This window comes from Oryzias latipes, chromosome 2 (assembly GCF_053564925.1).
Source record: "Oryzias latipes strain Hd-rR chromosome 2, Olatipes_Hd-rR_3.1".
Taxonomy (NCBI): domain Eukaryota; kingdom Metazoa; phylum Chordata; class Actinopteri; order Beloniformes; family Adrianichthyidae; genus Oryzias; species Oryzias latipes.
Genome location: NC_136238.1, coordinates 31,994,558 through 32,021,865, shown reverse-complemented (window position 1 = coordinate 32,021,865; position 27,308 = coordinate 31,994,558). Strand labels below are relative to the sequence as shown.

Sequence of the window (27,308 nt, the reverse complement as noted above, 5' to 3'; positions counted from 1 at the left end):
AACTGTAGACTATTCAAACTGGACATTTTGGGGCAACAATTCTTTTCTAACTCAAGTTTTTATGACAAATCCAAATGATGGAAACAGATTGTGTAAAGGAAATGAGGATCTATTGGTGAGTCACAGTCCTGGAAACATGAGTTGTGCTCTGATGAAGACGCCTGATCCAAATGTGGATTTTTGAAATGTTCTTCATGAGATTCAAACTGATTGAAGCTTTGAATTAAAGGTGTCAACACATTTCTGCATTGGATTCATTCTGTTTCAGTGTCTAAGGTTGGTTTTGTGGCAGAAACCAAGTTTTTGTTGAACAGTAGCGTTTGAAAAAGCAGAAAGTGGCTTTGAAGATGGTCAGGAGAACTTCTTTGTAGAGGAGGACTTCTCCAAACAACCACAACCTTAGAGGAAGTTTTCTGAGCGTTCATAGAATGCTTTTACAATGACTCATCATTTTCCACAAGAAGCTAATGAGTTTTTCCAAATGCATGCTGGATATTCTTAGTTCTAGCTTGGAAAGCACTTTGTGGGATTTCCCTGGAAAACCTGCTTTATCAATCATTTTGGTCTCTTTTTCTTCTTCTAATTCCAGCTTAGTGAGTGTGCAGGTCGCCATGGCAACCAGTGTCCAGGTCAAAGGGAGGACCACGGCCATCCAGTCTCCAGGCTTTTGGATTGATATGGATTTGATAAACATTTGTTTCCCACATTTTAATAGTAGATTTCAACACGGGACATATAGTGGACATATGGGATTGAAGCTCATGCTAAATCCTGATCTCAATGCTGAAAAAACCTCCTCCTAGATTCTGGTTGTTTGGAGAAGTCTTCCTCTTCCAAGAATTCCTGAAAAAAGCCCTCATTTCTCCTGACCATCTTCAAAGCCACTTTCTGCTTTAGTTGAGTCCAAACTTGCTTTATGCTGACAACATTTACAGCTTGAATCCATCTGAAGAATCCAAGGAAACAAACCAATCTAAGTCTGCATTCATGCCACTTCAGAACCAACAAAGCATGTTTCCAGGACGCTGACTTACCAATAGAACTTGGGATTTCCTTTGCAGAATCCTTCTCCGTGAGTTTTCCTTTGTTTTTCTCCCCAAAACCTAAAGCAGAGATTTTTGCTGAGCTGCAGAACAAACGTCTGACTGCTTTAACCGCCGTTGATGGTTTGTTGTGTTTCCCTCTATAGCTGCTATGGTCTTGGTATGGTTGCTAGGTAACGCTGTCTTTGATGATGATGACGTCAGAGTGGCCTCTAGAATGGACTTTTTTCTTGTGGAACCAGGAGCTGTAACCTTTAGGGCACTAGGACCCAGAAAGAGGTCCAGGCAGTGACGGTGTTCAGTGACGGACCGTGCAGCCGCACTTCCTCCAAACGCCACTATTCATCCAGCGCGTGGAGCGCCAGAGTCCAAACGGGCTTAAGGCGCTTTGATAAAGCGCTCTGGAATCCAGCTATGGTGTGCTAAACGTCAGGTCCAGAACGGAAGATGCCATCAATGAAGTCTGTCTGTCAGCAGCAATCCAACGCTGATGGGGTTTAGCTTGTGGAGGATTTGAATGTTCATTTGCTCTCAGGTTGGTTCTGTGCTGGAAACCCCAACCCTCAGTTCAGTCAAGTTAGAAAGATGCTAACCAGCTGTTCCCTCTGTCACCATGGAAACACGGACCGCTTTAAAGTGGGACAGGATTTTCACGGAGCGGACTTATAGATGTGGAGGATAAATACTCCAAGATGAATTCATCAGACATGAATAAAACAGACTTTTCTACATAGAACAGAATGAAATCCACTGTGTTTTAGCAGCGTCTGTAGCATCACAGAGACGGTGTTCCACCAAAAACTGGGACCTGTCACATGTTGTTTCCTGGTGACAGAGCTGCAGCTTTAATGTCAATGATGTAGAAGAAGAAGAATCCAAAACATTGGACTGTTTTCATGTGATCACATGGAAGCAGAATTAGGAAATCTCTAGGAAATCTGTCCTTGTTTTGTCAGCATGTTTGAATTGGAGTTTACAGTTAGATGACAATAAAGACGTGTTCACACCAAGAAATTACTTTGATGCAGTTTTCTTTAAATAAATCAGAAAAAGTTCAAAAAGTAAAACCTCAAAATATTTCTGTGGCCGGTAAAAATATGTTGTCAAAACTTAAATCTTGTCTCCTGTGTGGAGGTATTTCAGTTCATTAAAAACTGACATAAATGAGTAACGTTCACTGCAAACTGTGCAGAAGGCATGTTCTTTCTAAAACTGGAAATAGCACCAACCTTTTTTATCACCTGAAGCTGAGTCTCCATTTGATAATTCAATAAAAATAACATTTCATTTCCTCATTATAAAGCAACTTTGTTGGAGTTTCTTTTGTCATTTTTGGTCTTCTTGAGCCAAAATTCTGAATAAATAAAAACAAAAGTCTTTTACAACAGAATCAGAACGTTAGCACCTGACCTAAGTTTGTTCAGTTTGTGCAAAATGTTGATTTATTTACTGTTTTGGTAATAATATCAACAGTCCTCTGTCGCCCTCTGGTGGTTTATCAGAGAACCCAAACATCCAAAGAAAGTGAATCAATAAACATGAGCTTCTTGCTGAGGTCTTCCTGTTGTTTTGTGTGGTGCAGAGCTGTTTAAAGAGGCTCCCTGTACTCTGCTGCAAACTAACTAACTCCCTGTCCTTTCTCTGCAGCCATACTTCATACGCACATCTCTTCTCAGCTACAGCCAACCTTACCTCCTCGCACCACCATTCACTTCCCTTTCTTACACTACCCCCCAACACGTCTCACACCACACACTTCCTCTGCACATCCAACCACTGCACTCTTGAACTGTTGCCATTCTTCCTCCACTCCAACAACCATTTGCTCCTTCACCATATTCCACTTGCCACCTAATTCCTTCTGATACTCACACATTTTCTTTTTGTTCTTCAAAACACTCATTCTCAGAACTTGTCTTGCCTCCCCACTCTTTCTCGATCTCGCCCATGGCATACCCACACGCAACCTTCCTTCCACCAAATAGTGATCAGACATACCTCCACTCTCTCCCCTCCACTAACATCCAGCAATCTACTACATGCAACCTTTGAAACCACCACATAATCCATCAGTGCTTTATCAATCACTCTTCCACCACTCTGCCATAAGTATCACCCACATATACTTATGGATCTCTTTTTTTCTGAACCATGTATTCCCAATCACCTTCTCTCTTTCAGTGCACATTCCTATCAGTCTCTCACCATTATCATTCTTTCCAGGAACACCATGCCCGCCAACAACACCCTCAATTTTCTCATCACCTACTCTAGCATTCAGATCTCCCATCAGCACAATATTCACATTTGCTCCAAATCCTTGCAAGCACTCATCCAAGTCATTCCAGAAGGTCACTGTCTCCTCTTCATTCCTCTCACTGCCAGGACCATATGCACTCACGAACGCCCACAACTCCTTCAGAAATTTCACTTTCACCCATATCAGTCTTGGTGAAACCTCCTTCCATTCAACCACACATCGTCTCACCTCACAGCTCACCAGCAAAGCCACACCTTCTCTTGCTCTCTTGCTCTACACCAGACATTCTCCCACTCACACTTCCAAACACACACTCACTCTTCCCTTTCATCTTTGTCTCACTCAGTGCTAACACGCTCATTCTCCTCCTTCCAAACATCCGTCCAATCAGATCTCTTTTGCTTCCATCTGTACTACACCTCCACGCATTCAACAACCCAATCTTAGGGGTTTGGGGAGGTGACCTCCCCTTCCCAACTCTGCCCTGTCCATATTTTGGAATTTAGTTACAGGAGAGAGTATTCTCAGTCCTCTCACTCCGTCCCTTTTAGTCGCCTTTTACGGCAGGGAATACGTGGGTAGTATTCTTTTTTAACCCCTAACCGCAGCTGCAGAAAAACCAGCAGCTGCAGAAAAACTCTGCTGAGACTCACGGAGAGGATGGAGGCAGCAGATGCAGACTGGGGGCGGAGCCTGGAGATGACTGATGAAGGTCAGGGGGCGAAGCTTCATCAGAATAAAGGTGCTGCTCCGGGGGACAGTCTACCAGCTGTCCCCAACTTACCCCCTTCCTCATATAACCTATTAACCATGTAACCTACATATTAGGGTGAGGGGGTGGGGGGTCTAGCCTGCGATGCGCCTTGGGGGGGGGGGCTACTTGGCAGTGGCCCCCCTCCTATGGTTGCCGTATGGAGTGGGCCCCCCCTCTTTCGGTTTTATTTGCACCTTAGACATGTAGGGTCCTTGGTTGGGGGGGTGCTTTGACATCACTGCCAGCAAGCAGCAGATGTCCTCCTAGCAACCTACCCGCCAATTTTAACCGCACCTTAGACATTTAGGGCCCCTTGGTGGGGAGGGTGAGGGGACATCACTGTGAGTAATCAGGAGATGTCCCCTTAGTGCCCTACTCGCCAATTTTAACTGCACCCCCCCTTAGTACACACACCCCTCCCCCTTCAATATATATATTCAAACACAAACACACACACACGCACACATACACTCTCACAAACACACGCACACACATTTTGCAAGGAAGGTGGGACCTGGGTCCATCTGTCCCCTACCCCTTCCCTGGTGGGGGGTGCGAGCCCCTTGGCAACGGGGGCCGTGTCCTCTGGGTGCCGGCTTCCTGGGCCCGGCGGTGCTCTCTCCGCGCGGTGGGGGGGTTCACATTACACCTGAGCCGGGGGTGTTCGTGTCCCTGGGGGGTGGGTCCTGGTCCTTGCCCCTGAGCGCTGGGCCCCGCCAAACTTCCAACAGTGGCTGAGCCTGGTCGGGCCATATTTACAACACCCCTTGTGGGACCCCTTTTTTCCCCGGGGTTCCCTCCTCCTGGGCAGGGGCGGCGGGCCCCTGCCTTGCTCCTCCCTGGACCAACCGTGGGCCGGGTGGGTGGCTGCCTGGAGTGCGGAGCGGGTCTCCCTTGGGGGGTCCTGGCTCGTACCTGGGGTTGGGGTGGGGGGATGCCCGGAAATCCTGGGTGGTTATGGGGTGCTCGTCTGGGGCTGTGGGCGTCCTTCTCCGGTGGGGCCCTGCGTTTGGCTCTCCCGGCGCGGCGGGGGGGCTGCTTTCCTGGTTGGGCTGGGGCAGCGCTCTCTTTCCCTCCGCGTCTCCCTGCTCTCTGGCTCTGGGGGCCTCGTAGCGGTCCTGCTGGCCCTGGCCTGGGTGGCGGTCTTGGTCGCCTGGGGGGCGGTTGTTCCCTGCCTGTTCCCGTGTGGCGTTGGGGGGATTCCGGCTGCCGCTGCTGCTGCGGCGGGGTCTGGGTGTGGGGGTGGCTAAGCGCTCCTCCTCCTACTTTTCACATTCCACCATCCATTTTGGAAGAACATAAACACTCACATGAGCACGGGTGTTAGCTCACCTTTGCACTTATAGTTTGCATGATTGAATGAATGAAAGATTTCACACTAGTTGGTTTAAAGGCATAGGTATGCGTGTGTGAACACTATCTGTTATGTGTACATGTTGACATGTGGACATTTTTGCAGTTAGCAGGTATGTTGTTAACATTTCATTGTGTGTGTGGACAGGCCCCGCCCTTTTTGTACTACATTTGAACCTTACCGTAAAGATAAACAACCAGTAAACCTGTCTGCTCTATGCTGCTTCATGGTCCCCCCCCCCCCTCTCACTATCACCCCCCCCTCTCTAACATCCCTCTCTTCCCTTCCTTCTTTCCTTTTAGGTCCGGTCAAACACCCAACATTTTTAAACATGGTTGAAATTAATAAAGTTTGGCCTCAATTCCTCAATTCAGACATACCTTTGGTTTGTCTGAAGATTAATAACCCCTATTGTTAAAGTAAAATATGTCCAACACGAGAGGCCCTCAGCTCTCATCTCTCATCTCACAGCCTGCCCAGCTGTTGGACAGGACAAGTTTAAAAAAAAAAAAAGAATAAAGGTGCTGCTTAGATTGTGGCTTGATGATTTTAAAATCAAGAGAATCAAAAAGGAAGTTCATGATGTTTACTTCTCTGCTGGATTTCCTTTTCCCAGTGTTTCCACAACTGATGATGTCATCAGTCTGATCTTTCAAAACCCTTTACTTCCTGTTTTCATTGACAGCAAATGTTCCTAAAGATCTGATCACCTAAAAGCTCCAATAGCAGCTCAGCAGAAGCTCTGATCTTTCTTCTCCTTGCAGCTCTTGATGTGGAGGGGCGGAGCCTGGAGACGAAGCATCTATTAGCAGGGGGTGCTGCAACTTTGGGCATGTTTTCCAACTCTTCAGCTTCTGCTGTTCATGGAGTCGTGTCCCTCTGTTCTTGGAAAGGAGAAACCTGCAGAGAACTTTTCCCATTTCCACTCCCTCCTTTCAGCTGCTGCCCACTGTTCCCCTCTGAATCAGGAGGGAGGAGCTCTCATCTGTTCTGCCCACCCCCATCTAGAAAGACATCAGCACCACCTGAACATTCCAAAGCTCTTTTCCAACCCATTTCTACTGAGAAGGAACCAAACACATGAAGATTAGAACAGCTGGAACAGGATGAGGGGGAAGGCTAAAGATTCAAGTCTGTTTGTGAGTCAAAGATAGAATGAAGACAAACATCAATAGAAAACACAGAGTTGATTCAAAAGAGCATTTATTAGATCCAAACAGGCTGCAGGAATTTTACAGACAGCTTTCAGTTTGAAGCCTTTTGAGACTAAGATGCAGTTCTGCAAACAGCCAGCAGGTGTCTCCCTTCTCTCTCCTGCTTCAATGCAGTTGGTGTTGTTGCAGCAGCTGCATCAAAGTGATTCTCTGCATCCAGAGGCTGTCATTCCTCACTAAGATCCACTCTGTTCATTCATGTCCTCTGGAGAAAACAGGCTTTATGCTCAGAAAGTTTCTACTAGTTTAGACATTCTAGAAAATGAGGAGATTCTACTGAATTTAGATGAAACTTCTTTAAAAACTGCAGCTAAAAATGCTGTCAGCATGACAAAGAATCTGTTTGTCTGCAGGTCTGTTTTTCTCCAGATCCTGGAGCTGCTGAACATCTGAATCCAACCCATGTTTCAGATCAACACTCCAAGTTAGAATGAGAAGAGGAAGTGCAGTTCTCCATCAGTCCACCGGGGGAGCTGCAGCACAATAACTGTCCACTTGATGCTGAGAGAGACAGTGGAGCTGATCTCAGATCAGTTCCTGCTGCAGCTCTGACACTCATCTCTACTTCCTCTAATTCCTCCATCACTCTGCTCTCCACCGCCCAGGAACACCGTCTAGTCACAACATCTCTGCAGACCAGCTGCTGCTGCTCCTCTCTGCTCCTCCAGGAGGAACATCAGACCCACAGGACATCTCCCTTCCATCTGCAGAGAGAAATGAAACAGAGATGAAGGAGTGTCTCCTGATCCTGGTCTGTCAGTCAGTGATGCAGCACAGCAGCAGAAAGAGCAGCAGAAGCTTCAGTCCTGTTCAGAGCAGCAGCTTCCTGTCATCTTCACCTGTTGGAGCTTCTGCTGCTCTGATTGGCTGACTGTTGTCCTGAAGCCAGTCATCATTCTCCTCAGAGCTTCACTGAGAAGCTGCAGCTTCACAGGAAACTCTGCATCTTTGCTCTCAGACTAACTTTAGAAGCTGGACTGACTCCAACCCTCTACTGACCTCAGAGTCTGCAGTTTGGAGTTTGGACTCTTCAAAAGATCCTGGAGCTGCTTAACATCTGAAGAATGAAGGAAGTTATCTCTTAGGTCCAGTTTTGTCAGGTGGGACGGGTTGGACTTCAGAGCTGAGACCAGAGCATCACAGCTGATCTTTGACAACCTGCAGTTCTTCAACCTGAATCCAGAACAAAGAGTTGAGTTTAAAGACAAAGTTCATGTTTTTCATCCTTCACTTACTCTAAAGAGTTCAGAGCTGAAGAAGATCAGAAAGTTTAGAAAAAGTCCAAAGATGTGAAGCAACAGCAGCAGATCAGAAGAGTCCAGCAGAAGCAGAGAAGAAGAACATTCAGGAACATTCAGGACAACATGCAGCTGCTTCAGGAAAGAAGTCCAGATGTGTGAAGGTCAAACATCAGCCTGTGGCTGCATCCAAACCAACTGATGTTTCTGCAGCAACAGCAGAAAAAGGTGATGATGTTTGTGGATGAAAAGGTGAGGATGTTTGTGGAGGATGTGTCTGTCAGAGCAGCATCCAGCTGCAGCATGACTCTGTCACTGTCTGCTCACAAACATCAGCCGCTGGACTCTCAACTGCATCTGCTGAAACACAGCAGCAGGACTCAGAGTGCATGTGAGCGTGCACGGCTGCTTCTTCTGCACGCGCTTTAAAGGAGTCTGTTGGAGCAAAGACACAAAGAAAAGCTGATGGCTGCAAGCAGAACTTTGTGGAGCAGAAATGTCAGCAGACAGCTTTGGAACTGTTATATTAGCTGCTTTGGCTTAACATTTGACGGAAATAAACCAGACCACACCTTGCTCTCACGTCAGTGGTTTATTCTGTGTATTCTTAATTTCCGTCCGACCGGATACATACACAACAACCAATAGTTCCACTTCACTTTATCCAACACCTCCCCCTTTTAGTTAGAACACTCTTTCTTTATCAACATTAACAAATCCATTCTGGAACATAAAAGATTTCCCACTATCTGGGGTATCAAGTAACATTAGCTTATTCAACTTATCTTTCTTACTTTTTTTTCCTCTGTTAATCAAACAAAAACTTCCTCACATTTCTGTTAACCAAACACAAATTTTCATACAACATTCTTTTTTCTTCTTCACCAGCTCTCACAGATCTAACCGCTTGGGCAGATGGGACACTCGTCCTGAAGATGTTACATAAGGTAACATAACAGTGTCCTGTGTGTCATTACTAGGTATGCTAGATTCTTGAACTGCATTTTCTTCTACCCCAATCTGCTGTGTGTAAACATTTAACTCTGATCGTGCAGGAGAACCTAAAGGTCTCACATGTGTGCGGTTGCGCCTAATCTGACCTTCATCAGTGTCAATAATGTACGACCTAGGTGTAGTTGCATGTTGTACCACTGTCCCTTCTTTTTCTCTCTTTCTGGACTTCATTGAGGAGGTGAAAGTTTTGCGGGTCCAGAAGCAAGAGCAGGACCAGAGGATTGCCTTTCTGGAAAGAAGGATGATGGAGCTTGAACAGTATACACGGATGAATGTTGTGGTAATCACTGGCCTGGGCGTCAAACCCAGATCATACACCAGAGCTGTGACCACCAACAGAGACGGAGAGCCAGATGAACAAGACATCAGCTCTGTGGAGCAACAAGTTGTGGGTTTTCTAAGGGAAAAAGGAATCCAGGAATCCAGCTGGACTGTGACGGCATCGAGGCTTGCCATACTTTGCCTAGGAAAAGTGTGAAGGATAAACCAGCTATTATTATGAGGTTTGTCAACAGAAAGCAAAAGGCTGCTCTGCTGAAACAGGGCAGAAAGCTGAGAGGAACAGATGTTTATATAAACGAGAATCTTACAAAACATAATGCTGATATAGCAAAACAAGCATGTTACCTAAAGAAAAGTGGAAAAATACAAAGCACCTGGACATCTAACTGTAAAGTGTTCATCAAGCTGAACGGGAGCCCCGAGCAAGCTAAAGTGGGGTTGATTAGGGACATCAAGGATCTGGACAAATACTAAATATCATCTGATATTTCTGAGCCTTCTGGAAATAGAGGTAATACACTTACACTACACTTTTCCTCAGATCAAATGTCAATACAACCTCAACCGTCAACACCAGGAACACAAAACATAAATTCTTTTTCTGACCAATTAAGGATGGAAGCATTGGATTACACTGATCACAATTTACAGGACATAGAATATGACATTGACCCAATCAACCATTTCTTCTCTGCCATCACAGATAATTGCAGTTACTACACTGAAGAGCATTATAACTTCAACATTAAATGTAAAGATAAGTTCTCACTTGTTCATTTCAATAGCAGAAGCATGTATGCAAATTTTGATAACATTAAGGAATACTTGTGCAATTTTTCACAACGATTTAGTGTGATAGCAATCTCAGAAACATGGTTCAATGCAGAGAAGGGAGTTGAGAACTTTAATTTGGAGGGTTATGAACTCAGATACTGTAATAGACTAAACAAAGGTGGTGGAGGAGTTGCTCTATATGTGGATAAAACTCTGCATTTCAGAGTAGTGACTAGCATGACAGCTGTTGTTGACAATATGCTTGAATGTTTAACAATCGAAATCTCTCAAGAAAATCAAAAAAATATAGTTGTCAGTTGTATTTACAGAACACCTGGCTCAAATATGGATATGTTTACAGGCTGGATGGAGAAAATGTTCGTGGATAAAAATAAGGTAATTGCGTGGTGCGTGGACTTGGCTCTGGGCCAAAGAGATTGAAAGTTTTATCTCACCTGATTGATCTTAAAGCAGATATAGCTTTACTGCAGGAGACCCATTTATGTAAATCATCTCACCAACTCCTGTGCTGCTCACAAATTCCAGTCATGTACTCTTCTAGTTATAACTCCAAGCAAAGAGGAGTTGCTGTTTTGATTAATAAAAAAGTTACATTTACTCACAAGGATACAGTTACTGACCCAGAAGGTAGATTTGTAATTATTAATATATCCATTCAGAATAAGGACTATTGCATAGCCAGTATCTATGGCCCGAATGTTGACGACTCTTCCTTCTTTCACAGATTCTTCACCTCACTTTCGGTTCACTCCGACTCCACAATCATTATAGGAGGAGACGTCAACCTTGTTTTGGACCCTGAACTTGACAGACTCAGTACAGCAGCAAACCAGCGCACATGGCGGTCTGCAAGTATTCTAAAGCAGTACATGAATGATTTGGGTCTCTGTGACGCGTGGCGCTCATGTCACCCAAGCACTAAAGGGTTCACCTTTTTTTCTCCAGTTCACCACTCACACTCCCGCTTAGACTATTTATTAGTCAGTAAATCTCTGTTAAAAGACATTAAAAGTTCCAACATTCATCCAATTATTATCAGTGATCATGCACCAGTTTCTGTTAATATTTCTAGGGAAATATCCACACCCTCAGGTATAACCTGGAGGTTTAATACATCTCTGTTAAAAGACCAGGAATTTATTGAATTCTTTAAAAAAGAGTGGGCAACCTTCTTAGAATTCAACAATACTTCTGAAATATCACCAAGTGTTCTTTGGGAAACAGCAAAAGCAGTCATGAGAGGGAAAATAATTTCTTAATCAACGCATAAAAAACGCAAAGAGGGAGCAGATTTATTAGAATTAGAAAATAAAATCAAAACCCTGGAGACTGCTTCTGCTGCTTCTGCACAGGAACACATTCTGAGAGATCTGAAAAATTTAAAGCTGCAGTTAAATGACATCATTAATAAACGAACACAATTCCAAATACAAAGGCTACGACTCGAAAGATTTGAAAACTCTAATAAATCTGGCAAATTTCTGGCTAATCAGCTTAAAATTAATAGAGAAAAATCAACAATCACCTCTATTATGGACCAAAAAGGAAATGTCACTCACGACCCGGTCAAAATTGATAAAGCATTTGAAAACTTTTATAAAAACTTGTACACACCACAGATCAATCCGTCAGAGCAAAGTATTGACTCATTTCTTAATAATGTAAACCTACCCAGGTTAAATGAGGGTCAAATCATAAACTTAGACTCTCCGCTCTCGTTGTCTGAACTTCAAGAAGCTCTGTTACTTATGCCCAATGGTAAAGCACCAGGGCCTGACGGCTTTCCTGCTGAGTTTTTATAAAGAATTCTGGGAACAACTGGCACCAACATTCTATAAAACGGTCACATCTATCAATGAGAGCCAATCAATGCCACCTAACATGAACTCAGCCAACATAATCCTTCTTCTAAAACCAGACAAAGATCCCAATAGCCCCTCAAGCTATCGCCCCATTTCTCTAATCAATGCAGATGTAAAAATTATCTGCAAAGCACTAGCACAGAGAATAGAAAAAATCACTCCTCACATAATTCACTTTGACCAAACTGGATTCATCAAAGGCAGACACTCGGATGATAATGTCCGTAGACTAGTTAATATAATAGACTTTGCCACCATTAAAAACCAGGAAATGACCATACTATCGCTGGATGCTGAAAAAGCCTTTGACAGTGTAAATTGGAAGTTCCTTATTGCTGCCCTCCATAAATTTGGTTTTGGAGATTCATTCATCAATTGGATCAAAATATTATATCACAACCCCAATGCATCAGTTAGAACTAATAAACAGACTTCCAACAGGTTTTTTCTTGGAAGAGGAACCAGACAGGGTTGCCCACTCTCTCCTTCTCTTTTTGCTATATTTATTGAGCCTCTAGCTGCAGCAATAAGACAGAATGAGAGCATTATAGGAATAAAAACCAAACACACCCATCATAAAATTAGTCTTTATGCAGATGACATATTACTGTTTTTAAGTAATTTACATTCTGTAAATGAAACAGCAACAATCATTAATGAATTCTCCTCTATATCAGACTATTCCATTAATTGGAATAAGGCTGTTTTATTACCACTGAACAGTAATGCAGAGCAAAGACTCACAATACCAGTTAAAGCAGGAAATATCAAATATCTAGGTATCAATTTTCCCCCCAAACTATCAGAACTGGTGCAGCTAAACCACACCCCATTACTGAAAGACATGCAGGACGATCTAACACGCTGGACCAACCTGCCTCTGTCCCTTATGGGGAAGGTAACCACGGTAAAAATGAAAATCTTACCCAAAGTTAATTATCTATTCTCAATGATTCCCACACAACCGCCATTAAAATGGTTCAAAACATTAGACTCATCCATATCAAGCTTTTTATGGAACAATAAACCTGCAAGAATCAGTCTAAAAACTTTAAAATCTGCGAAAAGCTGTGGAGGATTAAAATTACCTAACTTCCACAATTACTTTCTTGCAAATAGATTACAATACATCTTAAAATGGTTTAAAAATAATCCAGAAACCAACTCATGGTTAGACCTGGAACAGGCGTTATGTGGAAAGATCAACCTGTCAGATCTTCCATTTATTAGCCAAACAGTAAAAAAAACAGGATGGTTTCAAAAGTATTAATATAAATGCCACTTTAACAGCCTGGTGGGAATTTCTCAAAATATCAAAATCATCAATTCAACCGTGCAAAATGACACCCATCTGGAACAACCCAGACATCCTTATAAACAAAAAAATGATACACTTCCCAGCTTGGCAAGCAGGGGGCATAAAACAACTAGAGCACATAATTATTGATAGAAGATTCATAACTCCCCAGGAACTTCAAGACAAACATGGAATAAATAACTTCTTGGAATATCAGCAACTTAAATCAATTATTACTAAAAAGATTAAATACAGAGACAACGATTTAAAACCACCAGATGTAGTTACCACTCTGATTAATTTCTCAATGAATAAAACTCTCTCCAAAATATACAAACTTTTATGTAATTTAGATAATAATATTTCACTTCCAACAACAAAATGGGATGTGGATTTGAGCATCAGCACAGAGGAAAGCTTCTGGTCAGAACTTTGTCTAAACACCTTTAAACTGACACAAAGTCCTAATCTGCAGCTGATCTATTTCAAAATTCTTCACAGAATTTACTACACTGGACAGAGGATGTTTAAGATGGGTCTCAGCAACTCAGACATTTTTCAGCACTGTGACAGTAATCTACCCGACAGTTACATGCATGCACTATGGTTCTGCACGCCTGTCCAGGCTCTCTGGCAGCAAGTATGTGCCGATTTATCAGTCTGGCTTAAAGTTTCAATCACGGCTTCACCATCACTTTGTGTGCTTGGTGACATGAGTGCCATCGATGTAGAAGGAGGATTAGGCTCTATCATTTTCATAACTCTTTGTTGTTGTTGTTTCCCTTTCGGCTTTTCCCATCAGGGGTTGCCATAGCAAACGAGTCGCACGGTAAACTTGGCAATGTTTTACGCCGGATCCCCTTCCTGACGCAACCCTCTCAAAGCAACTGGGCTTGGGACTGGCACAGAAGTAGAGAAGGGAACAGGGAGCAGCCCGGAGTTGAACCCTGGTTTCACGGACGGAAGGCGTCGCAAACCAGCACGAGCTAAACCGGCTCCCTTTCATAACTCTTTGTATTGCTAAAAAAACTATTTTAACAAATTGGAAAACCAAGAAAAATATAAATATAAGTCAACACAGAAATCTGCTGCTTGATCATATCGGCTTGGAAAAAATGTCAGCCCAAAGTTCAAGTAACTTTGAAAGAATTCAGTCTCTCTGGTCTCCCATAGTTAACTCCATGACTTAGGGGGTGGGGGGGCGTGGTCATCGCTGCTCCTTGCCCTTCTGCCGTTGTTCATGGTGGGGGTCGGGGCTTCCGGTGCCTGGCGGGGGGTGGTGGGGGCTCTGTTGGTCGGGGGGTCGGGTCCGGTGCCTGGGTGGGGCAGGCTGGGGTGCTGTGTGGTCCTCTGGGCTTGGGTGTGGGGTGCGTGGTGGGGGGGTGGGGTGGTGGCCCTGGATGGGCTGCCCATCTGCACCTGGGGCTGGGATCGGCCCTTCCCTGGCTCTGGGACGGGACGGGACAACCCTCTCGGGGCCCCCGGTTGCTCTGGGTGTCATCCGCTTCGGCTACGGGGTCTGGGGTGGGGTGGGGGGCTTTTCGGCCCTGTCCTGTGGGGGGGCGTTCTGGGGGGGAGGGGGGCCTACTACCTTGGTACGGGGCGGGGGGGGGTTGACGGGTCGGGCTCTCCGCTGAGGCAATCGGCGGTTGCCCCGGCCGTTTGGCTGCCTCGGTCCCGTCGAGGCCTGACCGGAGCTACACACACCCCTCCCCCTTCAATATATACATTCAAACACAAACACACACACACATACACCCTCACAAACACACGCACACACATTTTGCAAGGAAGGTGGGACCTAGGACCATCTGTCCCCTGCCCCTTCCCTGGTGGGGGGTGCGGGCCCCTTGGCAACGGCGGCCGTGTCCCTTGGGTGCTGGCTTCCTGGGCCCGGCGGTGCTCTCTCCGCGCGGTGGGGGGGTTTACATTACACCTGAGCCGGGGGTGTTCGTGTTCCTGGGGGGTGGTTCTTGGTCCTTGCCCCTGAGCGCTGGGCCCCGCCAAATTTCCAACTGTGGCCGAGCCTGGTCGGGCCATACTTAAAACACCCCTTGTGGGACCCCTTTTTTCCCCGGGGTTCCCCCCTCCTGGGCGGGGGCGGCGGGCCCCTGCCTTGCTCCTCCCTGGACCAACGGTGGGCCGGGTGGGTGGCTGCCTGGAATGCGGAGCGGGTCTCCCTTGGGGGGGTCCTGGCTCGTACCTGGGGTTGGGGTGGGGGGATGCCCGGAACTCCTGGGTGGTGGTGGGGTGCTCGTCTGGGGCTGTGGGCGTCCTTCTCCGGTGGGGCCCTGCGTTGGGCTCTCCCGGCGCAGCGGGGGGGCTGCTTTCCTGGTTGGGCTGGGGCGGCTCTCTCTTTCCCTCCGTGCCTCCCTGCTCTCTGGCTCCGGGGGCCTCGCGGCGGCCTGGGTGGCGGTCTTGGTCGCCCTGGGTGCGGTTGTTCCCTGCCTTTTCCCGTTTGGCGTTGGGGGGATTCGGCTGCCGCTGCTGCTGCGGCGGGGATCTTAGGGTGGGGATGGCTGGGCACTCTCCCTCCTTCTTTTCACGTTCCACCATCCATTTTAGAAGAACATAAATACTCACCTGAGCACAGGTGTTAGCTCACCTTTGCACTAACAGTTTGCATGGTTTAATGACTGAAATATTTCACACTTGTTGGTTTTAAGGCATAAGTATGCGTGTGAACACTATCTGTTTTGTGTACATGTCGACATGTGGACATTTTTGAGGCTAACAGGTGTGTTGATAACATTTGAGTGTGTTTGTGGACAGGCTCCGCCCTTATTATACTACTTTTGAACCTTACCGTAACGATAAACAACCAGTAAACTTGTTGCTTTATGCTGGTCTTATGATGGTCTTATCCCCCCTCCCCTCCTATTATCACCCTCCTACTCCCCTCTCTCTCTAACATCCCTCCCTTTTCTTCCATTCTTTTCTTTTCCGTCCGGTCCAACACCCAAGATTTTCAAACATGGTTGAAATTAATAAAGTTTGGCCTCAATTACAAAAGGGGTTTATTCAAACATACCTCTGGTTTGTATGAAGATTAATAACCCCTATTGTTAAAGTAAAATATGTCCAACACAAGAGGCCCTCAGCTCTCATCTGTCTGTCCAGCTGTTGGACAGGACAAGTTAAAAAAAAAAAAAAAAAAAAAAAAGGTAATTTTTGTATGTGGGGATTTTAACATTGACCTCTTAAATCCTCATAAGATTAAGGCAGTTGAAGAGTTCATTAATAACATGTACAGCATTTGCTTATTTCCAAGAATTACAAAACCAAGTAGGATAACTGCAAGTTGTGCAACATTAATTGATAACATATTCTCCAATGACACTGAAAATAAAACAGTTAATGGGTTGCTAATTAATGAAATCAGTGACCATCTTCCAGTTTTCACAGTATATGACAGTAGTTATGTCAACCACAGGTTGCATTTCTCAATGGGATACAGACAAATTAAAACAGAAACCTCCATCAATGCACTTAAAGCTGAGCTACTTGAGCATAATTGGGATGTGATTTATCAAAAAGAAACTGTTGATGAGGCTTATGAATATTTTTTGCGGATATCTGGTTCGATGTATGATAAACATTGTCCAGTTAAAAAGTTCAAGGAAAAAATTAAGTATTTCCATTGTCCATGGATTACAAAAGGATTGCAGAATGCATGTAAGAAAAAGAATACTCTATATAAAAACTACTTAAAAAAGAGAACAAAAGAGGCAGAAATCAAATATAAAAAATACAAAAATAAGCTAACGCAGATCATAAGAACATGCAAGAAGGAATATTATGGAAAACTTTTAGAGGAAAACAAAAGTAATATCAAAAAAACATGGGGCATACTTAATATTATTCTAAGAAGGGGTAACAAGGAAGACTCCTATCCAAAGTACTTCATTAGTAAGGGTGAAGAAATAGATCAAAGGGAACAGATTGCTAAAAGATTTAATGATTTTTTTGTAAACGTGGGACCTGAATTAGAAAAGCAAATCCCGGATCCAGGAACATTTGGAAAGGATGTGCAAATATTAATTGACAGAAATCCCAGCAGCATGGTTCTTAACCCAGTAACTGAAAATGAAATATTAAAGACCGTGAGAGGAATGAAGGGTAAACTCTCTACTGATGTTAATGGCATTGATATGTCTTTGGTGAAAACAGTAATCAGTGGAATTAAGAAACCATTAGAATATATTTTTAATTTATCATTCCCAACAGGTTCATTTCCTAATCAAATGAAAATTGCAAAAGTTATACCATTGTACAAAACCGGGAACAAGCATCACTTTACAAACTATAGGCCAGTTTCTATGTTACCGCAGTTTTAAAAGATATTGGAAAAAATGTTCGTAACCAGATTAAACTCTTTCATCGAAAAGCACAAGATACTGGACGAAGGACAGTATGGGTTCAGGTCAAATCGATCAACATCACTGGCCCTGATGAATGTAATAGACAATATAACAATGCTATTGATAATAAAAACATGTAATCGGGGTATTTATTGATTTAAAAAAAGCTTTGGACACAATTAACCATGGTATGTTAATTAATAAATTGGATCAGTATGGCATTAGGGGGTTAGTGCTAGACAGGATCAGAAGCTATTTGAGCAATAGAAAGCAGTTTGTGAAGGTTGAAGGTGCTTGTTCTCAATGTTTGGACATTGTTTGTGGTGTCCCTCAGGGGTCGGTTCTGGGACCAATATTGTTTATTTTATTTATAAATGATTTATTTAAGGTTTCTAACAAATTACGGCTAGTTCTATTTGCTGATGATACAAATGTGTTTTGTGATGGGGATGATCTGCAGCAACTCATTGAAATTGTTAAGAAGGACATGGAAAAACTGAAGCTGTGGTTTGATGTAAATAAGCTTTCACTAAATTTAAGTAAAACAAAAATGATGTTATTTGGTCACCATAAGGGTAAAAATATTAACATTGACATGCACATAAATGGGGTGAAACTTGAAAGAATTTATGAAAATAAATTTCTTGGGGTCATAATTGATGACAAACTAACCTGGAAAGCACATATTAGCTACATACAAGCTAAACTATCCAGAAGTATTTCTGTCTTAAATAAAGCTAAACTGGTTCTGGACCACAAATCACTCCACATGTTATACTGTACATTAGTTTTACCATATTTTTCTTATTGTGTAGAGGTTTGGGGGAACAACTATAAAACAACGTTACATTCACTTTCAATACTTCAGAAGAGAGCAATACGAATCATACACAAAGTCAGTTACCTTGAGCACACAAATAAATTATTCATAGAATCAAAATTACTCAAATTTTACGATCTAGTACCGCTCAAATAATATTCAAGGCCAAAAACAATTTATTACCGACAAATATCCAAAGGTTATTTATTACAAGAGAGGAAAAATACAATTTTAGGGAAAAAGATAAATTTGTCATACATAAAGCACGTACATAGGCCGGACAATCAGCGTCCCCGTCCTATTGTTGCTAAATTTGAACATTATAAACAAAAGGAGCAGGTAAAAAGCAGAGGGCGAGAGCTAAAAGGCACACATTACAGCGTGAATGATCAGTTTCCAGGCGAGATCCTCCGCCGGCGGAAAATCCTCTTCCCGCTGAGGAGGAAGCACCTGTCTGCTGGAGCCCGTGCGGTGGTTGCCGTTGATAAACTTTTTGTGAACGGCAAGCTGTTCCGGGACCCAGAGGTAACACCATGGCTGTGCTGAAGGCTTTCAGAGGCGCACTGACATCTGCGCCGCCCAGAAGAAACCCGCAAACTTATTTAATTGAATAGGAAATAATCGGATCATCAATAATCCACACCTCTCAGGAAAAGTGTTTTTTCTTTCTCTCACATTCATGTTTCTGTTGTTGCTTCGTTGTTTTTGTTTTTTGTTCTTTCTCTTTTCTTCTCTCTTTTCTCTTGTCCCCCCCCTTCCCATGTCCTCATATGTGAATCAGGTAAAGTCAACGCAACCACGGTGAGTATTTATTTATGCACGGAACGGGCGCGCGCGCATACTAGCGCGCATAAGAGCATGCACACGCGATCCCGCACACACACGTTGATAAACTGCAAAAACCTCACTTAGGCTCACACAGGACGCACGCAACATGCAGCTCACAGCCAAGACACGTTCACCCACAACGCACAGCGCTTGTCAGTGTAGCAGGAACGCACAGCGGGCACGCGCACACGGACGGGCACACGCACTATTTAGCCTTGCACTCTCCCGGTTAGAACAGCTATGAACAGTCTTAACATCGTTAGCTGGAATGTGCGTGGACTTGGCTCTGGGCCAAAGAGATTGAAAGTGTTAAATCACCTGGATGATCTTAAAGCAGATATAGCTTTACTGCAGGAAACCCATTTATCTTTATCAGCTGGTCATCTCCTGTGCTGTTCCCAGTATCCAGTTATGTATTCTGCCGGTTTCAACTCCAAACAAAGAGGGGTTGCAGTTCTGATTAATAAAAATGTTACATTTACTCATAAGGATACAGTTACTGACCCAGAAGGCAGATTTGTAATCATTAATATATCCATTCAGAATAAGGACTTTTGCATAGCCAGTATCTTTGGCCCGAATGCTGACGACTCTTCCTTCTTTCACAGATTCTTCACCTCACTCTCAGCTCACTCTGACTCCACAATCATTATAGGAGGAGACGTCAACCTTGTTTTGGACCCTGAACTTGACAGACTCAGCACAGGAGCAAATCAGCGTACATGGCAGTCTGCAAGTATTCTAAAGCAGTACATGAATGATCTGGGTCTCTGCGACGCGTGGCGCTCATGTCACCCAAGCACTAAAGGGTTCACCTTTTTTTCTCCAGTTCACCATTCACAATCTCGTTTGGATTATTTATTAGTCAGTAACTCCCTTTTGAAAGAAATTAAAAGTTCCAACATTCATCCAATTATTATCAGTGACCATGCACCAGTTTCTGTTACTATTTCAAGGGAAGTACCCAGACCCTCGGGTTCAACCTGGAGGTTTAATACATCTCTGTTAAAAGACCAGGAATTTATTGAATTCTTTAAAAAAGAGTGGGCAACCTTCTTAAAATTCAACAATACTTCTGAAATATCACCAAGTATTCTTTGGGAAGCAGCAAAAGCAGTCATGAGAGGGAAAATCATCTCTTATTCAACGCATAAAAAACGCAAAGAGAAAGCAGATTTATTAGAATTAGAAAATAAAATAAAAACTCTGGAGACTGCTTCTGCTGCTTCTGCACAGGAACGCATTCTGGGAGATCTGAAAAATTTAAAGCTGCAGTTAAATGACATCATTAATAAACAAACACAATTTCAAATACAAAGGCTACGACTTGAAAGATTTGAAAACTCTAATAAATCTGGCAAATTTCTGGCTAATCAGCTTACAATTAACAGAGAAAAATCATCAATCACCTCTATTATGGACCAAACAGGAAATGTCACCCATGACCCGGTCAAAATTAATAACGCATTTGAAAACTTTTATAAAAACCTGTACACACCGCAGATCAATCCGTCAGAGCAAAGCATCAACTCATTTCTCAACAATATAAACCTACCCAAGTTAAACAAAGATCAAATCACAAATTTAGACTCTCCGCTCTCGTTGTCTGAGCTTCATGAAGCTCTGTTACTTATGCCCAATGGTAAAGCACCAGGGCCTAACGGCTTTCCTGCAGAGTTTTATAAGGAATTCTGGGAACAACTGGCACCAACGTTTTATAAAACGGTAAAATTTATCAATGAAAGCCAATCTCTACCACCTAACATGAACTCTGCCAACATTATCCTTCTTCTAAAACCAGACAAAGACCCCATGAGTCCTTCAAGCTATCACCCAATTTCTTTAATTAATGCAGATGTAAAAATTATCTGCAAAGCACTAGCACAGAGAATAGAAAAAGTCACTCCTCACATAATTGACTTTGATCAAACTGGATTCATCAAAGGCAGACACTCGGATGACAATGTCCGCAGACTCGTTAACATAATAGACTTTGCCACCATCAAAAACCAGGAAATGACTATACTATCACTGGATGCTGAAAAAGCCTTTGATAGAGTCAGCTTGGAAAAAATGTCAGCCCAAAGTTCAAGTAACTTTGAAAGAATTCGGTCTCTCTGGTCTCCCATAGCTAACTCCATGACTTAGGGGGTGGGGGGGGCCTGGTCGTCCCTGCTCCTTGCCCTTCTGCCGTGGGCTGGGGTGGGGGTCGAGGCCTCCGGTGCCTGGCGGGGGGTGGTGGGGGCTCCGTTGGTCGGGGGGTCGGGTCCGGCGCCTGGGTGGGGCGGGCTGGGGCGCTGCGTGGTCCTCTGGGCTTGGGTGTGGGGGTGCGTGGTGGGGGGGTGGGGTGGTGGTCTGGCTTGGCTTGGGGGGGTGGTCCCTTTGCCTGTGCTGGGGGGGGTTGGCGGGGGGCGCTGCTCGGGGGGGGGGGGGCAGCGGCGCTGGATGGGCTTCCCATCTGCACCTGCGGCTGGGATCGGCCCTTCCCTGGCTCTGGGGCGGGACGGGACAACCCTCTTGGGGCCCCCGGTCGCTCTGGGTGTCATCCGTTTCGGCTGCGGGGTCTGGGGGTGGAGTGGGGTGGGGGGTCTTGTCGGCCCTGTCCTGTGGGGGGGCATTCTGGGGGAGGGAGGGGGCACTATTGGTACGGGGCAGGGGGGGTTGACGGGTCGAGGTCTCCGCTGAGGCCATCGGCGTTTTCCCCGGCCGGTTGGCTGCCTCGGTCCCGTCGAGGCCTGACCAGAGCTCTTCTAGGGCCGGCGTTTGGGGGTGGGGGCCTGGGCTTGCTCCGGGGGGGCCGGCGCTTTCTGGCTCCTCTCTCTCTGTGTGGGGGGGGTGGTGCTGGGCCTGGGGTGTCGGCGCCTCCGGGGGTGGGGCCCCTGCGCTGGGTGGGCCTAGCCCCTTTGCTGGGGGGGGGGGGCGGGGGACAGCTGTTTGACCACCGGGGGACAGTCTATCAGCTGTCCCCAACTTACCCCCTTCCTCATATAACCTCATATTAGGGTGAGGGGGTGGGGGGCTTAGCCTGCGATGAGCCTTGGGGGGGGGGGTTTACTAGGCAGTGGCCCCCCTCCTATGGTTGCCGTATGGAGTGGGCCCCCCCTCTTTCGGTTTTATTTGCACCTTAGACATGTAGGGCCCTTGGTAGGGGGGGTGCTTGGACATCACTGCCAGCAAGCAGCGGATGTCCTCCTAGCACCCTACCCGCCAATTTTAACCACACCTTAGACATTTAGGGCCCCTTGGTGGGGAGTTGGAGGGGACGTCACTGTGAGTAATCAGGAAATGTCCACTTAGTGCCCTACCCGCCAATTTTAACTGCACCCCCCTTAGTACACACACCCCTCCCTCCTCAATATATACATCCCAACATAAACACGCACGCATGCACACACACACCCTCTCAAACACACATACACGCACACACATTTTGCAAGGAAGGTGGGACCTGGGTCCATCTGTCCCCTGCCTCTTCCCTGGTGGGGGGTACGGGCCCCTTTGCAAGGGCGGCCGTGTCCCCGGGGTGCCGGCTTCCTGGGCCCGGCGATGCTCTCTCCGCGCGGTGGGGGAGTTCACATTACACCTGAGCCGGGGTGTCTGGTCCCTGGGGGGTGGGTACTGGTCCTCGCTCCTGGGTGCTGGGCCCCGCCAAATTTCCAACTGCGGCCGAGCCTGGTCGGGCCATATTTACAACACCCCTTGTGGGCCCTCTTTTTTCCCCGGGGTTCCCCCCTCCTGGGCGGGGGCGGCGGGCCCCTGCCTTGCTCCTCCCTGGACCAACGGTGGGCCGGGTGGGTGGCTGCCTGGAGTGCGGGGCGGGTCTCCCTTGGGGGGTCCTGGCTCGTATCTGGGGTTGGGGCGGGGGGATGCCCGGAACTCCTGGGTGGTGGTGGGGTGCTCGTCTGGGGCTGTGGGCGTCCTTCTCCGGTGGGGCCCTGCGTTGGGCTCTCCCGGCGCGGCGGGGGGGCTGCTCTCCTGGTTGGGCTGGGGCGGTGCTCTCTTTCCCTCCGTGCCTCCCTGGCCTCTGGCTCTCGGGGCCTTGCGGCGGCCCTGCTGGCCCTGGCCTGGGTGGCGGGCTTGGTCGCCCGGGCGGCGGTTGTTCCCTGCCGGTTCCCGTGTGGCGTTGGGGGGATTCCGGCTGCCGCTGCTGCTGCGGTGGGGGTCTTGGGGTGGGGATGGCTGGGCACTCTCCCTCCTTCTTTTCACGTTCCACCACCCATTTTAGAGGAACATAAACACTCACCTGAGCACTGGTGTTAGCTCACCTTTGCACTAACAGTTTGCATGACTGAATGACTGAAATATTTCACACTAGTTGGTTTTAAGGCATAAGTATGCGTGTGAACACTATCTGTTTTGTGTACATGTCGACAGGTGGACATTTTTGCAGCTAGCAGGTGGGTTTTTAATACATTTGAGTGTGTGTGTGGACAGGCTCCGCCCTTTTTTTTCTTTCTTTTTTTTTTTTGTTTCTTTACTACATTTGAACCTTACCATAATGACTAACAACCAGTAAACTTGTTGCTTTATGCTGCTTCATGGTCTTATCCCCCTTCCCCTCCTATTATCACCCCCTACCCCCCCTCTCTCTAACGTCCCTCTCTCTTCTTCCCCTCTTTCCTTTTCCGTCCGGTCCAACACCAAAGATTTTCAAACATGGTTGAAATTAATAAAGTTTGGCCTCAATTACAAAAGGGGTTTATTCAGACATACCTTTGGTTTGTCTGAAGATTAATAACCCCTCTTGTTAAAGTAAAATATGTCCAACACAAGAGGCCCTCAGCTCTCATCTGTCTGCCCAGCTGTTGGACAGGACAAGTTAAAAAAAAAAAAAAAAAAAAAAAAAGCACGTACATATAAAAAGAGATTCTGTGTTTCAATTTGTGGAGTGAAGTTGTGGAACAGAACCAGTAAATGCTTGAAACAATGTCCAAACATAAAAGAATTTCAATATAGATACAGAAAGATGATCATGGATAAATATGTGCAAATACAAAAAAATACAGAATGTCAGCATTTATAAATCTGCATACTTTGACAATATGTTTTGTTATTCATTTGTATGTTTTTTGGAAATGAAAATTACATGTATATATGTACATATACACTTGGGTAGGGCACTGGACTCTGGTGGTGGGAAAGTAAGGACTTAAGGTAAAGGGGGGTGAGAGTTTATAAGATTTTTTTTCTTCTCACTCCCTTTTGGACTTGTGTTTATATAATTTTGTTTTGTTTTGTTTTATATAATTTACTTGTCTTTTTCTTGTTTTTTACGAGTTTTGTCTCGTTTTTGTCTTGTTTTTTTATTTTACACTTGTTTCACTGGTTCAAAATAAAAAAAGACTACTACGACTTCTTCTCTTGGCAGCCATACGGTTTGACCTGTTTGAAGAACCGTCAGAGGACGGACCCGGTGACGTCGATCGTTCTGGCATTGCTGGTTTGCTTTGTACCATCTCTGTTTGGTTTTGAATTGTTTTATATATGGCCATCTTGGGAGAAGAGTCACAGGCTGCTGTGGCAGAGTTGTCTTCAGCTGTCTGCCCATCAGCAGCTGTGCAGGGGAGTAGCCGCACTCGAGTGGTGTAGCCCTATAAGAGAGAAGTGCTTTTGTCTTCTCACCTCCTCCTTTCCACAGTCCTTTAACTGTGGCTACTGCTCTCTCAGCTTCTCCGTTCGCTTGCGGGTATCTTGGACTGCTGGTGATGTGAACAAACCCGTAGTCCATAGCGAAGTCCTTGAAATTTTCACTGGCGTACTGCGCTTCGTTGTCCGACATCACTGTCTCTGGGATCCAATGGCGACTGAATGTCTCCTTCATGGCAGCTATGACTGTCGATGCAGATGTCACATTCAGTTCAGCCACTTCTATGTACCTTGAGAAATAGTCCACCACCAGAATATAAGTGTCCTTATTCCAAAAGAACATATCCGTACCAACCCGCTGTCAGGGCCGCTCCGGTACTGGTGTGGTCAGTAGTGGTTCTCGATGTTCTGCTTTATGTTGTGAACATGTGTTACAATTTTCCACAACCTTACTGATGTGCACCGACAAACCTGGCCACCACACAGACTGACAAGCTCTAGCCCTGCATTTGACTATGCCCTGATGTCCATCATGAATCTGATTCAGAATCTCTTTCCTCATGTTTTGTGGAATGACCAGTCTCTGTCCTCTCAGCAACAACTCACCAGCCAGATTGAGATCGTCTTTTTCGGACCAATACTCACTCAGCTCTCGTGGCAGCATGTGCCTTTCGGGCCAGCCTGTTTTACAGCACTGGATAACTTTTGCACAAACAGGGTCGAAGTGTTGTTTCTGTTGAATCTCTCTTAGTCTGGGTTCTGTAGCAGGAATGCTCTGAATTACAGAGTCCACAAAGACTTTGACCTCTGCTTCGTTGTTCAATTCTTCTTGTGTGAACGTGTGGTTTACCGGGGCTCTTGACAGTTTATCTGCCGTCATTAAGCACTTTCCCGGAACATGCACAATGTCAAACATAAACTTCATAAGTCTCAAACAAAATGTCAACACTCTTGGTGGTAACTCATCTAAAGCCTTGGTGCTCAGCAAAGGTACAAGAGGCTTATGATCGGTCTCCAACCGGACTCTTAGTCCATGGATGTAAAGTGCTAGTCTTTCACAATCCCACGTCACCGCCAGAGCCTCTTTTTCTATTTGAGCGTAGTGTTTTTCTGCAGGCGTCAACCCTCTAGAAATGAACACTACTGGCCTCCAGGTTCCATCTTTTTGTTCCTGAGTGAGGACGGCACCGAGCCCGTATGAAGATGCGTCTGCTGCCACACACGTCTTGCCGTCGATTGAATATGAGGCGAGCACCCGTGGTGAACTCAGTTCAGTCTTTAGTTTCTGAAAAACCTCTTTCTGAGCATTTTCCCAACGCCATTCATTCTTTTCACAAAGTAGGTCTCTTAATGGCTTTGAAAATGAGGCCAAATGAGGGATAAACTTTCCTAAGTAGTTGGCCAAGCCCATAACTCTCCTCACTCCCTCTACATGTTGCGGTTCAGGCATTTCCATTATAGCCTTGACTTTGTTTGGGTCTGGGGATACCCCTTCAGCTGTAACACAGTGGCCTACAAAAGAGATTTTATCTTTAGAGAACTCACACTTGTCGTTCAGTGTCAGTCCCTCTGCTTCAAATCTCTGCAGCACTTTGTGAAGCCTCTCATCGTGCTGCTGCGTGTCCTCTCCCACGACAACGACATCATCTGCATGGCACACCACCCCCTCGCACCCCTCCAGCATCTGTGACATCCTGCACTGGAAAAGCTCAGGAGCTGATGAAATCCCAAAAGCCAGGCGGTTAAAAGCGTATCTGCCAAAGGGTGTGATGAACGTTGTTAAAAGTCTGCTTTCTTCCGCCAACGGGATCTGCCAGAAGCCTGAGGTGGCATCCACTTTTGTGAACACCCTAGCTCCGGACAGCACAGCCAGTGTGTGGTCCACTGCTGGGAGGATGTGTCTCTCTCGTTGCACCCACTTATTCAAGTGTGTCATGTCCACACACAACCTTATTTTCCCTGGTTTGGCTTTTGGTGCCACCACCAAGCCTGCACACCACTGTGTGGGTCGTGTCACTCTAAAAATTACGCCCGCTTTTTCCATCCGCTTCAGTTCCTCTTTTACTGCGTCTCGTAGGGGTAGCGCCACTCTGCGTGGAGTTGACAGGGCGTATGGGACCGCTCCTGGCTCCAACTCGATTTTGTATGGCTCTTTTAACTTCCCTAGACCAGAGAACACTGTGGGGTACATAGCCTTAAAGTCCACTGTTTGTGTCTGTGTGGTAGGATCAATTGGCTCAGGTGTGGCTCGGAGAGTAATTGCGAGCGGTGGCCTCTTGGGGCACTATAATAAGCCTTAGGCGGTCACTGGCAGGATGTGCAGCATTTGGCCACTGGGACCGCCCACTTCCAATTGTGTGCATCCGGTTTAGCCTCACAGCGCCGGATACTCGCGGCCAAAGGGTGAGCTCTTGCAGCTCTGCGGATAGTGCGGCTTAGCGCTTTTTGTTTACCAGGTGCTGAATAAACAGAGCCTTGGGACTTTCTAACGCTCCCAAGAGTGGAACAGCTGCTGTTTTTTTTTACGCTGTTTGTATATGTGGCTTTTATACTGATTTTATCAGAACCCTTTATTGATCCTGCGTGGAAAAGGATCCAGT

At 45.7% G+C, this 27,308-nt stretch overlaps 2 protein-coding genes across 5 annotated transcripts in view; one reads left to right on the top strand and one right to left on the bottom strand.

Moving 5' to 3' along the window:
* LOC101164420 (uncharacterized) overlaps positions 1-27,308 on the top strand; it is a 736,165-nt gene that overhangs the window by 592,179 nt on the left and 116,678 nt on the right. The gene's annotated exons all lie outside the window — the stretch shown is intronic.
* The window catches only part of LOC144986665 (NACHT, LRR and PYD domains-containing protein 12-like), a 515,000-nt gene continuing 494,289 nt past the window's right edge, over positions 6,598-27,308 (bottom strand). For both annotated transcript variants that reach the window (XM_078934327.1, XM_078934324.1), the window contains 2 exons: positions 7,625-7,798; positions 6,598-7,329 (listed from right to left, as the gene is read on the bottom strand). In XM_078934327.1, the coding sequence (XP_078790453.1) occupies positions 7,302-7,329; positions 7,625-7,798 (202 nt within the window). In that variant the 3' untranslated portion in view covers positions 6,598-7,301. The remainder of the gene's footprint in view (positions 7,330-7,624; positions 7,799-27,308) is intronic.